Below are 15,527 nucleotides of genomic sequence, written 5' to 3' on the forward strand. Positions count from 1 at the left end.
GTTTATACTTTGGACTAGGTGACGATATACCTACTCGTACATTCTTTAAATATATAAAATAATAGTATTGCTATATGTATTCAAAGTTACTTAAATATTAATGTTTCATTTATTTTTATAATCCACCGTACAAATAATTATGAAGTAATTCCCAATTTTAATGTTATTTTATGAAATGTTTGTGCACGTAGGTATAGGTAAAATAAATCTTGTTATAAATATTAATAATAAACTATGACGAAGAGTCTCGACCGACATCTTGAGAGACTCTCGCTAGGTGGTTGGAAATCAAGGGTCAGATGCAGAAGGCGGTGATCTTGGACACGGCGCGGATAGTCCGCCGGTTCCTCTCTCTGCGGCCCTGACCACCAGCAGCTTGGGCCCTGCCCCGCTGCTGGCGGCACCCTAGGTTAGGTTTTTTATAATGTGTTTATACTTATTTTTTGTTGTTTTTGTATTTTACTTTTATATTCATGTTTTAAATGACCTAGCCTAAGAAGAAAAATAAATAAATGAAATAAACTATGATATTTTATTTGTTGCTGTGTTGTATGCTGAGTATACCTACCTAAGTGGGTAGTTTAGCAGAACTTATGTGATTACCTACCAATATCTAATAAATACAAAAAAACATAGTTAAGTTCATTAGGTATAGGTACTTAATTTAATTACCTAGGTAAATTAACCGTATGCATTTAATTAAATGTTCTTTTATAAATTTTGACTTCCGTAGCCCCTTAAATCACGTCGTGTAAGCATTTCCGCGGCGATTACTAACGGAAAAGATACAAGAGACGTTTTAAACGGTCATCACATAAACTGTGTCGCTTTACTTCGAGAAACATGTTTTCGTGGATTTTTAGCACTTTAGTGCTCCTTTTTTGGATATTCAACAACGGAGATGCAACTGAAATAAATATTTCTAAAATAATTAAATTCGAAGAAGGTGAGAAAAGCCCCCTCAATGATGAATCGCTGATAGAGTGCGTCGTTGATCTTACCCAAATAACAATTATCTTTTCACCGACCATACTGATTCTTGAATCAGATACTGATGACAATGATGATATATTTATTAATAAAGTTGTCGAGAATTTTGCCAAAAGAGACATTCCTATTGCAATACAGGATAAAGACAATCACGATGTGAATCAAACACTTGACGTTTACGACGGTAACGTTATTGTTATTGTAAATTTCGAAAACAGTGAAGCGCTTTTTGACTTCGAAATAGATCATACAGACAAAAGAGTTAAATACCTTATAATAATTTCTGGAATAACTGAAGATCTGAAATTACAAGCTTTTGTACAACGTAATATTGATCGTGATATAACTTTTATCGTACCAGATCCGGAAGATGAAAAACATTATGTTATTACTTTTCCACCGACGATAAATGAAACAACGTGTCAACCTGTGGAGAAATTAGAACGAAACCTAATAAACATCTGTCGCGAAGGCGCCTTAGAAACGGATGTTATTTTCCCTGAATTGATTAAAGCGAATTTAAAAAATTGTTCGCTCAGAGTGGGCATGGCTACAATGTTTCCGTTTACGAAGATTCCAAATGAGCATAAATTGAAAAATTACGACTTGATACCCGAAATTGAGGGCTCTGATGTAGAAATTATTAAAATAATCGCTAACTACTTTAACGCGTCGGTAATTTGGCATTATTTACGCAGAGACCCGCAGAATCCGTACACTAATACGGAGTTTACAGAATTTATTTTGAATGGGAGCGTGGACGTGTCCGCTGGTGGACTGTACAGGATATATGGCGATCGTGTCTCGTACTCAGGAATCTATACAATGCAAGCTGTGATTTGGATCTATGCCGCCCATAGACCTGGCCGTTCGTGGGTCAATTTGGTACGCAAATTGAACGAGATATACTTCTTTGATATCTTTTATTTATTGTACTCAATTACATCTTATTGTTTTCGCAAATACGACAATGAGAAATGCTCTTTTAGAGACATCGTATTGTACAGCTGGGGTGCACTCGTGGGTGCATCGTCTTTGCTAGAACCTAAGTCTTTGAAACATAAGATGTTAGATGTATTCTATTTGATGCTATGTATTTTTGTGTCATCCTACATGAACATTCAATTGGTTAGTTTCTTAACAATTGATGGGCCTTCGGTCTCTTATAAAACAAATGAAGACGTTATGAACTCCGGTCGTATTCCTTATTTGCATCCGAAAAACAAGTATTTTATACAGGAGAGTAGATATTTGGCCTATGCTAACACGTCGAAGGATTGCGGTGATTTCTTTGATTGCTGCGACAAGGTACTTAAAAGCGACGGTGTGACCGCAATATTAGATGAATATTTTTACCCCGTGCAAGCGTCTACAGCCGTTAAGGATGAAGCTAAGATACTAAGAGCTACGCACAGAATAATTACTCTATATCAAGAAATGTTGGTCAAGAAAGACAGTTTTATTGTGACGGGATTCCAAAAAGTATTGCAGAGATTATTTGAAGCTGGTATTTGCGAACATCTTTTTAGGCAATCTATTGGCATAAGCGTGGTGACGAAGGCTAACAGTGCAAATCAGGTAGCGCTCAGTAACAGCTATAGCTGTGTATCGGGCTGCGCTATTACTCTTTCGCAAGTTGGGGGAGTGTTTTATTTTTGGGTCTTGGGGTGCGTTGTGTCTGCGAGTGTCTTTTTGTTAGAAATAACGTGGAAAAGGCAAACACGTTCGGTCTGAATTTCATTTTAGTTGCTTGAGAAAAAAATCTTTATTAACGTACCTACTTGTTTCCTTTTTTGTATTGTAGCTTTACATAAGGAACATGTCACACATTTTTTTTCCATAAGAGATTATAGCCAAACCATTGATAGTTGCAGTATTTGAGTAAGTTTTTGTATGAACCTAACAAGGTAAATAAGTAAGGGTTCTGTTTTTGCTTTCGAAAAAATCAAAAAACACTGATTTAAACTTTCACGATTATTAAACATTATCACACTGCACAACGATAAATCGAATATCGTTAGTGTTGTGTGTCGACAGAGTGACATCCCTAGTGCGCAAAACGTTCAAACTGATAAACAAGATCAAGTGCGGGTAGTTCGAAAAACTCGCGCGGCTAGAAGATGTTGATGTCAACTTGAGCCAGTCTTCTCCGAGACCACGGGGACAACGCCGTCCTCGAAACGTCGGAGGTAAATCTTAAAACTTAAATACGCGATTAAGTCCCGTTGTGCAGTGTGATAATCAAAAAACAATCAAAACTGAAATAACTACCTATTATAATATGAGTAGTATGATGACTTCGAGCTGATCTGATGATGAAGACCGAGGCTCAAGGCAGTTCATTAGGAACTATTTAGAGTCTAGTTACTCTGGTATAACAAAGCAACCTCATTGAGTTTTGATTTGTTAAAATAATTTCTATGAGTACCTAGTTTTAATAAATGTAGGAACAGTAATAAACGGTTGATAATAAAATTTATTGTTTAAGATTATTTATTGGAATGCTAATACTATATCATAATTATCATATAATATCATTCTCTTATTTAGGTATAAAGTAGTAGCATTAAATTAATATTAATTATATTCTATTACAATAATATTCGCAACAACAGTATTCAGTATTTCTCTAACATCCCCACATTCCGCTTTTCTTGAAATTTCTCTATTTCTTGAAATTAATATTTCTTTCTTAATTTTGAAATTTGAATTTTTGAAATTGAATTGTTGTGGTAAAATCTTTTATAATCATATCATAGGTATATTAATGACAATAGTCTAAATTAGTGATGTTCCATTGTCCAATGTCACTATAAGTCAGTTCTGGAGTCCTTGCTTTGAAGGTGTTATCCGGAAATGCGTAATCAAGGCATTTGTAACAGACATACTGCCTTTGATTACCATCATCTATATTGTAATCATTTGTCTGTCTTTCTATTATTTGATTCAAAAGCTGATTTAAATGATAGCAATCCCACGGATTTCCTGAAAATAAAAAATGTTTTGGCTGGCTTAGGTGAGAAATGAAGTTTTCGGAGAGCTGGGTTATTCTGTTCTTCGATATATCTAGTTCTTCAAGGTTTCCGATATGTCTGAATACATATTGCGAAATATATTGAATAGCATTATTCTGAAGGCGTAAATGTTTTAGCTTGGTTAGATTAGCGAACAAATTGTCCGGGATGAAAGTCAATCTATTATAATCCAAGTAAATTGTCTCGATGTCGGATAAGGGCTGGAAAATGTTCTCTGGGATGAATTGAATGCGATTATGATCAAGTTGGAGGATTTTCAATTTTGGTAATGATGAAAACGTGTCTGGATCCGGAAGCGTGATTTCGTTCTTGCTCAAGTACAAATGTGTTAAATTTGACGCTCGTTTAACAAATAAAGGCACTTCAGATAGCGAAGTATCCTTCAGATGCAATTCTTGTAAATTGCGAAGTCCTTCAACCAGATCATCCGGTGCGTTCCTCATATCGTTCCCGTTCAGACCAATGCCAAATAATTGACTGCACTTTTGAAATGTTCCATGAATTATTTCTTTTCCGAAAAATTTGTTGTCTTCCAAACTTATATAGTTTACTCTAGTTAGATGCTTGAATATGTCCACGTTGATCTGCTGGATGTAATTATTTCTTAAATCAACCCATCTCGCGTTTGGGTAGTTGAAGTCTGAAGGCGATATTTCCCTGATATTACAATTTTGTAGGTTTACGTTCAGTTGGTCGGTGTTGTCTGGAGTTTGGCGCGCTTTTATGCGCGTGCAGGCTCCATAATAGGGAAGATTTGGGCAGGGACATTCAGGCCAGCTGAGCATTTCGCCTGCCACGCTCGCAGCGAGCACCGCCAGCAATGAGCACCACATCAAGGCTGCTCGATCCATCTAAAAGGTTGTACAATACAATGTAGTGCTATATTCTTTAATGTTCACCAATTGGGAATGAGTCCCCCACACTACCTAGTTAAGAAATTGTAATGTTATTATTTCTTTGAAATAAACAGATTTTTTTTAACTATAAATAATAGCAAAACAGGAGTATTTCAACTAAACAATTAAATTGCAAAAGGCGGTCTTATCGGTAAAAAGAGATCTATGCCAGACAAACTTTGGTGGTGGAGAATGATAGTAGGTTGCGAAAAATAACAAATACGTAAGAGGTCATTACTTAGATAACAAAAAGAAGTGACCTCGGTGACGTGAGCTGGGAAGTCCTCTCAGCCCCAATCGAATAACAAGGAAAAAGAAAAAATATTACAATAACATCATGTACCATGTAATCATGGTACCTACTATCTATTGTTGTCTTAATTTTCCTTCTTATCAAAAAAACAGTAATAAATCAAAACCGGCCAAGTGCTAGTCGGACTCGCGCCCCAAGGGTTCTGTACCATTATACGCAAAAAACGGCAAATAAATCACGTTTGTTAAAGCCCCACTTAAATATTTATTTTATTGTTTTTAGTATTTGTTTGTTATAGCGGCAACAGAAATACATCATCTATCAAAATTTCAACTTACTGGAGTCAGTTATGTAACGCTGCCATACATGACCCAAAAATTTTTTATTAAGCTATGAGCTTCATCACATCTGATATTTGAGTAATTCTAAGCATTTCTAGCCTGAAGTGGGGGGGAGGGTGGGATACAAAGACGGCCGCCACCCGTCATCTTTAAAAAAAATCTACTCTGATCCTGGTGGGTACTAGGGCAAGTTTGGTATCATTTTCGTATAAACCAAAGACGTAGAATTCATTGCTGATATTTGTTTTTTTTAATTTCATAGTAATTTTACAAGAAAAACGTAAAAAGGTGAAAAATTTGGTTGGAGATTTTTGCTACGCGGAGCCGAAACTACAAAAGATAGAAAGTTGAAATTTGCACACTAGATTACATTTATAAAGTGTACCAGAGATAAGAAGCGATTTTGTGAAATTCAACCCCTAAGGGGGTTAAAAAGGGGATGAAAGTTTGTATGAGGTTCAAGTTTTATTTTAAGCTAGGAATTTGAAACTTCGTAAAACGATATATTATTAAAATACAAGAAAACTAATTTCAGCGTTTTTGAAAATTCATCCCCTAAGGTGGTGAAAAAGGAGTTGGAAGTTTGTATGGATATCAAAAAAAATTTCGAACGCGAGACTTGAATCTTTGTATTTGGGGATATTATTAAAAGACAGGAAAAGTAATTTCAGCGTTTTGTAAAATTCATCCCCTAACAGGGTTAAAAAGGGGTTGAAAGTTTGAATCCATTACAAATCCGAGTAGACACACATTTCTTATTGCCTCCCAGGCTTGAAATGCTTAGAATTACTCAAGGAACATATGTGATGAAGCTCATAGCTTAATAAAAAATTTTTGGGTCAACTTTATAACTGCTTCCGCTAACTGACTATGTTCATGAGATACAGTCTGGTGACAGACAGACTGGCGGGCAGACAGATAGTGAAGTCTTAATAATAGTGTCCCGTTTTTACCCTTTGGGTCCAGAACCCTAAAAAGGAGTATTTATACTAAATATTTAGATTGCAAAACTGCGATATCTTCCAAACAACCTTTGGTGGTGGAGATGATACTGATGATAGTAGCGAAAAATAACAAATACCTACGAGGTTATCCTGACTTAGATAAGAACAATACCTAAGTGACCCCTGTGACGATAGCTGTCCAGTCCACTTAGCTTATAAAATAGAATAACAAGTAAGAAGATAAATAAATTAAAATAATAAAATTTACCTAATAATGTTCGTTTTGAGTTTATAACCTCGTGCCGCCCACCATACAAAATTATTGCCAAGGAAATTAGAATGTTATTGTATATTCAATTGGGTTGAATTTCATTTGTTCGAAAATTTTACAAGACAAATGAAATGCTGCCTAATTCGTTTTTTATTAAGGTTGACATTCCATCGAAACTGATTGTACATCCTAATGTACATTGGGCGGCACGAGGATAATTTAGGTAGGTGTAGGTATTCAGTCGGCAAAGTCAAGAAAAAACCGGGCAAGTGCGAGTCGGACTCGCGCACGAAGGGTTCCGTACCATAAAGCAAAAAAAAAACGGAAAAAAATGCAAAAAGAAAACGGTCACCCATCCAAGTACTGACCACGCCCGATGTTGCTTAACTTTGGTCAAAAATCACGTTTGCTGTATGGGAGCCCCACTTAAATCTTTATTTTATTATGTTTTTAAGACTGCATCGAGCAAAATCAGCGAAAAAGGCAGTCACCGTTTAGTCGCTAGCGTTCACATCTCTTGATAAAAAAAATTATAATAAATGTCATTATTATCCCAAAGAGTGTGTTTACAACGAATCACCCTTGAAACTCTGAAATGTTTTACAATATAATAAATACACTTATGCAAAGTTGTACCTAAAACGTGATGAACGAGTGTCAGCGTTTAGTAAAATGTGTATAAAAAAATCGATGCTCATGCTATAAAATCGAGTGATTTCGAAAGCCAGATAACTGGACTACAACGAATCAGGCTTTTTCTATTTTTCCTCTTAAAGGCTACAGAGAAATTCAATCGTAAACGTAAACTTTCGTATAATTTCCATACATCCGCCATATCTGTCAAATTCTCCTTCTCTTCAGATGCCCGCTGTGGGCCGTTGGAAGCGGACGCTTACTTCGTTCTCCCAAGTTGACAGTTCGATTTGGCATATATATTGACAGAAATTCATGTCCGTATACGAATGATGATACCAGTGAAAAACTGTGTTCAAAATAAATAGGGTAAATAAATAACGTCACACGGAGATCTAGAGTCATTAAAATTTCGATTTATTTTTATTCACAAGTCATAATACTTAAAAAATATGACAAATTATTTAATAAAATATATTAATACAACCAAATCAGTGTAATTAGCTTCTTCCTAATTCACTTAAAATGAAAAAAGTTTGAAGATTTGTTATTTCTTATTGGAATAAATTTTCATTGTGCTGGTATTCATATTACGTCATTTTAAAAACATATATGACATAATGTCAATATACTAGATAAACAATTTATCAACAAAATTCTTCACATTTTAGCCTAAACAATATAAACTATTAAAATTTTATTTATGAAGACGAAGCAATGTTGTTCACATAATTTCAGCAATAAAATTCTTAGTTTCAACCAGTTTTGTTGCTATTCTAAGATGTGCTTTGAAAGTTAATGCAATGATATATCATCAAGAAATTGAAATCAAGACTCGACCTGCAGTTTCAGCGGGTTTTTGTGGCTATATCATCAGTTGAAAGAACGATATTTAAAGCCAGTAGCATCGCAGTGGTCTGGTTTACGAGTACCTATATTGGTTTCATGTGACGATGTTTATATAAATGTATCTATCAAACAACAACGTGCTTTTATTTCATTGATATTCGGTGCAAAACGATAACTCAGTAACGAAATAAAATTATCAGAAATGAATTTGGGTTTTTTCAGTGAACGTTTATATTTATGAAGTCGTTTATGAGGTCTTATGTCTTATCGGTGTGGCTTTGGCCTTTGGACATTTTTGTAATGCTTTGTAATAAGGTAGGTGAGGTATCTAAATCCCTAATTGTAATAACTTTTTTTGAATGAATTACAATTTAATTATTTAAATAAAAAAGTGGTCCACAAACATACACATCCGCTTGGTCCGCTAAAATAATTTAAGTGCCCTACATAATAGGTATATTTAAGATTAACAATCAGTAAACATCATTAATTACGTTCAAATGCTTATGTTTCAGTACAAATTGGGTGAAATATTTCCGACATAAAACCTAAAGGTAAAAGTACAATTTGCTAAGTAAACTGTCAATCTAGATTAATTATAATAGATAGACTCTTATAAGTTAGCTTACTGAAGATTTTGAACAACATATAGGTACTAAATAAAATACAATTTGTTTTTCCATGACTCATGTAGGCCGTATTTTACTATAGACCATTTTAAATTTAAGATGAAATTAATTCATGATAAAAGCTAATAAGGCCCGGTAGTATTTTCTGTTATTCTTGAACTTGTACTATGACTATGAGCGCCGGAATATTTTTATAACTATTTTGGTATATTAAGAAACATGAACTAACTAACTAACTATTTTGGCTCAGCGATCCAAAGAGAGTCTTGGCCTCCGAAACGAGAGCGTGCCACCTGTCCCGATCCTGCGCAACTTCCTGCCAGTTACTGACGCAAAGCTGAAGTAGATCCGCCGCCACACTGTCTTCCCAGCGATACCTGGGCCGACCCACCGGACGGCTACCAGTCGGTCGTCCCAAGAACGCCTTCTTGACAGCCTGATCCTCTCCCATTCAGAGTAGGTGACCGAACCAGCGAAGTCTGTGCGCTTTCGTTTCGCCGATGATATTGGGTTCGGCCACTAACTCCTCGATCTCGGCATTTTTCCAGATCCTCCAGGTGCCGTTATCTCTCTGAATAGGTCCCAGGATCTGGCGATAAACTTTTCTCTCTGCTACCAGGAGCTGACCTTCTTCTTTTAGTGTTAGGGACCAGGCCTCACAGCCATACATTAGGATAGGCCGTATAACGGTTTTATGTATCCGTAACTTTGTATGTTTGCTGAGAAGCCCGGACACCAACACTTTGTGGAGGGCTGCACTGCACCGCAGGGCGTTTTGGATGCGTATTTTGATCTCCTCCTCTCTGGTGTTTGTGTCGGTAACAGTAACAGTAACAGTAGCAGTGTAAGAAACATGAACAAATGAGAAATATATATTTAATTGGTTTGGTCATAATATCCTGATTATTAATAAAACTATTTCAGTTAATATAAAGGTGGGCCTTATATGCCTCACCTGACCTTATTCGTTCACATTTATATCCTATAACTATATTTGGTCACTTTGGCCGTCACTATCTATTTGATGCCGATTGTACTAAGAATTAAAAGTACAGCTCATATGTACTTTTACCTGTAATGAAACTTAAGCATTTGAGCGTAATTAATAATGTTCACTGATTATTAACATTACGTGTTAAAGAACTGTGTCCCGATTTGGGCCATGGTGCGTCCATTAATGAATCGCATACTAACGGATAGAGGTTTACGAGTACATTCACAGAAAAATGATTATATGCAATGCAACCCAATACTAGTGGCTTAATTGCCGTTTAATGATTCTGAATCTGAAGATTTTTCTTGGATACTGTCAAATCTTATAAAATATGTCACCCATTTCTGTTCATGGAGGTTTTATTAGTTGTGTTAGATGCCTTACATACCGTTATTACCAAATAATGGGCTGATAAGGCCCGGTAGCAACGAGATCGTACCGTATACCAAAAATAAGGGAAGAGGGGAAATGGTCGGCTCCCCGGTCCAATCTATGCTATATTTCTTCATGCTCTTAGCAACTAGGGCAAGTTATATATCATTTTTGTATAATCTAGAGACGAGGAATTCAGTTTTTAAATAATCGTTATAGGTATGTATAACGATTCATATAAATAAACTGATTTTTGCACAATAAATGAATATTATATGTATTTTTTTACAATCACAGTGTGGTGATTTTGTACTAAATAAATAATTGTTAAATTTTGCTCATTTATTCTCCATTCTAAAAAGTATAACTTTAAAATAGGCACTCATATATTTTTTCTGAATAATAATTGTGGCACCGCACGTGGCAAGTCAAACATTAAATATTGAAATAATTTAAATAAAATAATCATCTGGCATTTGAAAAGTGTGAATACAATGTTTTTATATTTTACAGATAAATTACAGGTGATAATTTTACAAATGAAATGAGTTTCTGCGACCAGTGCCACCCTATTATAAAGCCTTAAAGAATATAACCAACGGAGACGCCATGTCTAAAATTTTCGGTACAAAATAGTCTGCCGTTTTTTGCGGGGGAGGGGCACATCAAATGTATAGGTACCTACGTCAAATCAGCCAAACGTCATACATATGGTTGACATGTGGTTGACCATTGGCCGCCTATTTTCGACAGAGGGGAACGCCTGTTAATGGCGGCTCCATTGTTAATTACTCCGAGTATAAAGCAGTAGACTTTTTTACTAATAAGGTATGCCCACCAAATACGCTCATAAGAACGATATATTCTATCGATATAGGCTATGAACTATCTAATGATATACAGGGTGTAATCGTTAAGTGTAGTCAGGCTATAATTCCGTAAATATAACAGATATCAGAAAATTTGGAATTGATATAGAGAGCGCGTAATCCAATGAGTAAAATACATTAATTTTTTTTTTCATAAAAGCCGAAATATCCCAAACATTAACTTTAAACCCTCCCATACATTTAGTACGACGACTCACCCCTCAAAGAACGTTGGTGTCGTAAGAGATAAAACTGCTTGAGATTATTATTTAATAAACGGTAGTTTTATTATTTTATTACAGTTTACTATCGCAAATAATGAATCTCAAGCAGTTTTGTCTCTTACGACACCGACGTTCTTTGAGGGGTGAGTCGTCGTACTAAATGTATGGGAGGGTTTGAAGTTAATGTTTGAGATATTTCTACTTTTATTTAAAAAAGTTATAAATGTAATTTTACTCATTGGGTAATGCACTTTTGATATCAATTTGAAGTTTTCTGATATCTGTTATATTTACGGAATTATAGCCTGGCTACACTTAACGATTACACACTGTATAAGTTAGGTACTTCAGGACGCGTCATGGACCAGAACCCATACTATCCGGGACACAGTTCTTTAATATTATGTAGGGCTAAAAAGGCCCTCTGTCAGTGCGGGTGACAAGGCCCGGTCCTGGGCCTTATTGAACGTATGAGATGAAATCATCATCATCATTTCGGCCTATATACGTCCCACTGCTGAGCACAGGCCTCGTCTCATGCGCGAGAGGGCTTGGGCTATAGTCCCCACGCTAGCCCAATGCGGATTGGGATGAAATGAGATGAAATAGTAAATTTATATATTTTAATATAGGTAATTATGAGTTATTTGATTTCCCAATAAGTTTTAAGTAAGCATCACTTACTGACTTACAAAAGTATAAGTGTAGTACCTGAATTTTATTAGATATTTTTAAAGCTTTATTATTAACAGAGCTTTAAAAATTAAGTTATAAGTGAAATATAATAAGCGTCTTTAGTTGTAAAAAAATATGTTACAAGACCTATAAGTAATAAAGGGATAATTTTAGAAACCGCATACCTACCATTGCCCACCACCACACTGTTAACTGACAGTCCGTAAACCTTATTACAAAAGGCATAAGGTCCACCGATGGACAGTTAAGAGCGTCGCCGTTTTGAACCTATCTTAATACAAAAGTCAACAACGAAAATAATTAATTACCTAATATGTCACATACCTATGACATGACATGAACAAACAAGGAAAGCTATATATAAAAAAGTGTTTTTTCTCTGTCTTCTCACAAAGGAAAGCTGTGACAGTTTGAATTCCTCAAAGAAGGTTAGTAGTTAACACTAAACTCGAAACAGCACCTTTAAAAAAACATTAGGGGTCACTGACCTGTCCCAGTAAATTGTGGTAGTATGCGTGAGCTGCGTTTGTGTGTGAAATGGGGTAATTTGACAGAATCTGAAAATTTACCCTCCTCTACGCCCTCTTAATATTTGTTGTTATAGCGGCAACAGAAATACATCAACTGTGAAAATTTCAACTGTCTACGACTGTCGCGGTTCGTGAGATACAGCCTGAGGGCCTACCGCGAACCACGTTCGAAGTGTTGCCTCCCTGTCAACCTTACGGACTAATTTACAAGTGCGATAGAGAGGCAACACGTCGAACGTGGTTCGCGGTAAGCCCTCTGGTGACAGACAGACGGACGGACGGACGGACGGACGGACAGCGAAGTCTTAGTAATAGGGTCCCGTTTTACCCTTTGGGTACGGAACCCTAAAAAGAACTGGCCACAGATTGTAAATTATACATATATTAATATTTTAAACTAGTTAAGGATGATTATCACGCTGGTAATAGGGTCCCGTTTTTACTATTCGGGCACGGAACCCTAAAATTGCGATATATCAATTTCTACTAACACAACGAGAAAAATTACACCCAACCATATAGTCCAAAAGCTCCCAACTAGTTACATATGATTCAAAAATCCACAATCAGGTGCGAAAATTATTTGAATGATATGATATGATATTTTAATAAATTTTAATGAAAGGAAAAACGCAAAAGGTACCAAAAAGTATGTAAATTTATATTCGTAATTTAGTAATTTTTATTCGTATTTATAGGTAAATATCTGGGAGCCCCCTTTTTAGGGTTCCGTATCTAAAGGGTAAAACGGGACCCTATTACTAAGACTTCGCTGTCCGTCCGTCCGTCCGTCTGTCTGTCACCAGGCTGTATCTCATGAACCGTGATAGCTAGACAGTTGAAATTTTCACAGATGATGTATTTCTGTTGCCGCTATAACAACAAATATTAAAAACATAATAAAATAAAGATTTAAGTGGGGCTCCCATACAGCAAACGTGATTTTTGACCAAAGTTAAGCAACGTCGGGCGTGGTCAGTACTTGGATGGGTGACCGTTTTCTTTTTGCATTTTTTTCGGTTTTTTTTTTGCTGTATGCTACGGAACCCTTCGTGCGCGAGTCCGACTCGCACTTGCCCGGTTTTTTTAAATAGGTACCTGTCGTTACATTTAAACGATTCGAATCACGATTATATAGCAGTGGCGCTAGTGTGCACGTTGATGGGCTCTTAAATAACATGTACAGTACCTCTGTTAACACGACGCAAAAATATCTCCACACGAGATGTACACCTACAGATTCACCCGTTCTTTCTATTCGTAGACACAAACACTAATACGAGTAGCACGGCAAAGCTTCACTTTAAATAGTTTTCCAATTTCTTTATCGGCTTCTGTTTTGATAACTTTTGAACCTTAAAGATAACCTTTGAACCTTAAAGATATCTTAAATATTTCATCATCATCATCATTTCAGCCTATATACGTCCCACTGCTGAGCACAGGCCTCCTCTCATATAGTCCCCACGCTAGCCCACTGCGGATTGGGGCTTCACACACACCTTTGAATTTCTTCGCAGATGTATGCAGGTTTCCTCAAGATGTTTTCCTTTACCGAAAAGCTAGTGGTAAATATCAAATGATATTTCGTACATAAGTTACGAAAAACTCATTGGTACGAGCCAGGATTTGAACCCCCGACCTCCGGATTGAAAGTCAGACGTCATATCCAGTCGGCTCCCACTGCTTCTGCTTAAATATTTACTTCATTTAGTGAAAGATGAAATTATTTTTGGAAAAAGGATGACTCACGTTAGACCGGGCCGTGTCCGGGCCGTAGCTTCTGTCGCATCTTTTTCTATGGAAAGCATCACGTGTTCGACTGTCATGTCATAGAAGAGTAAGCCCCGGAAGCTCCGGCCCGGACACGGCCCGGTCTAACGTGAGCCGACCACTGACTAACAGTCCGCCGGACGATATCGGCCTGTCAGTTAGAACAAAAATTTGACAGTTCCGAACAACTGACCGGCCGATATCGTCCGGCGGACTGTTAGTCAGTGGTCGGCTTTATACTAATTAAATCGCTTCGCCCACATTTTGTTTTTGATCTCTCTCTTATAAAACTGTTGCTGCATGAAATAAGGCTTTAAAATAGTTTAAAGGATGACTCACGCTAGACCGGCCCGAGCCCGGGTCGAAGCGTCCGACGACGCGTCATTTTCTATGACGGCTGAACGGTGACCACGTGGTGCTTTCCATAGAAAACGAAGCGCTAGAAGCTCCGGCCCTGCCCCGGCCCGGTCTAGCCTCTGTTAGATTAGTTTCTCTCAAGAGATGACTGATGCCTAAATTTAAATAAAATACAAACATAAATAAAACATTTATTTATTATTTATTTACAACGGGAGTACGTAGCACTTATTATATTTTTGGTAGGGCCACTATAATAGTTGGTTATAAAATTATAAAATCTAGGGGTCATCAAGGTTTTGAAATATGTCAATATTATTTTACAGTACATCTAGTGTTCCATTACGACACCCTGTGTTATAAACACATTACATAACTATACGTCGAAAATTTAAAGAACCATATGTACTGCAAAACGTTGTACGATACACGTGCGATTAGGTTATTCGCAACTCGTGTTGATTTAAGACACTTCCTTCGGTCGTGCTTTAAAATTCGCCACTCGTTGCGAATTCCGCACTTGTATCGTAAATAACTTTTAAACATTGCTGCGAATTATTGTTTCGTACGGAGGTGTAGTATGTCCTTATTTTGTATTTAAAGGTGTTGTCCTATCAAGATTACGTGTTTTTTAGTGTTCCGTACAAAACTTTGTTTACGGAACACTTATGGGATCACTTCGGTCTTGCAAGTCAGTTAAATACAGTAAAATTCAATTAACTGGTTCATAATTCATATCAATAACCATTGCTTAATTCAAAACACTGACCCCAGAATGACTAGCATCAATATCGCTTACTGGTGACGAAAATTTGATATTTTTTTACCATAATGCAATGTTTCACATAATGTCACTGTCACTAATAAGTAG

General features: G+C 36.4%; 1 protein-coding gene and 2 long non-coding RNA genes across 3 annotated transcripts in view; all 3 read left to right on the forward strand.

The window, feature by feature from the left end:
* LOC134673004 (uncharacterized) overlaps positions 1-15,527 on the forward strand; it is a 503,466-nt gene that overhangs the window by 398,418 nt on the left and 89,521 nt on the right. The window lies entirely within an intron of this gene.
* LOC134673003 (uncharacterized) overlaps positions 1-15,527 on the forward strand; it is a 95,421-nt gene that overhangs the window by 40,493 nt on the left and 39,401 nt on the right. The gene's annotated exons all lie outside the window — the stretch shown is intronic.
* Positions 844-2,724, forward strand: LOC134672826 (uncharacterized). Its single transcript, XM_063530782.1, has one exon. It carries the CDS (start codon positions 844-846, stop codon positions 2,722-2,724), a length of 1,881 nt encoding a protein of 626 aa, XP_063386852.1.

The sequence above is a fragment of the Cydia fagiglandana genome, chromosome 17 (assembly GCF_963556715.1).
Source record: "Cydia fagiglandana chromosome 17, ilCydFagi1.1, whole genome shotgun sequence".
Classification (NCBI taxonomy): Eukaryota; Metazoa; Arthropoda; class Insecta; order Lepidoptera; family Tortricidae; genus Cydia; species Cydia fagiglandana.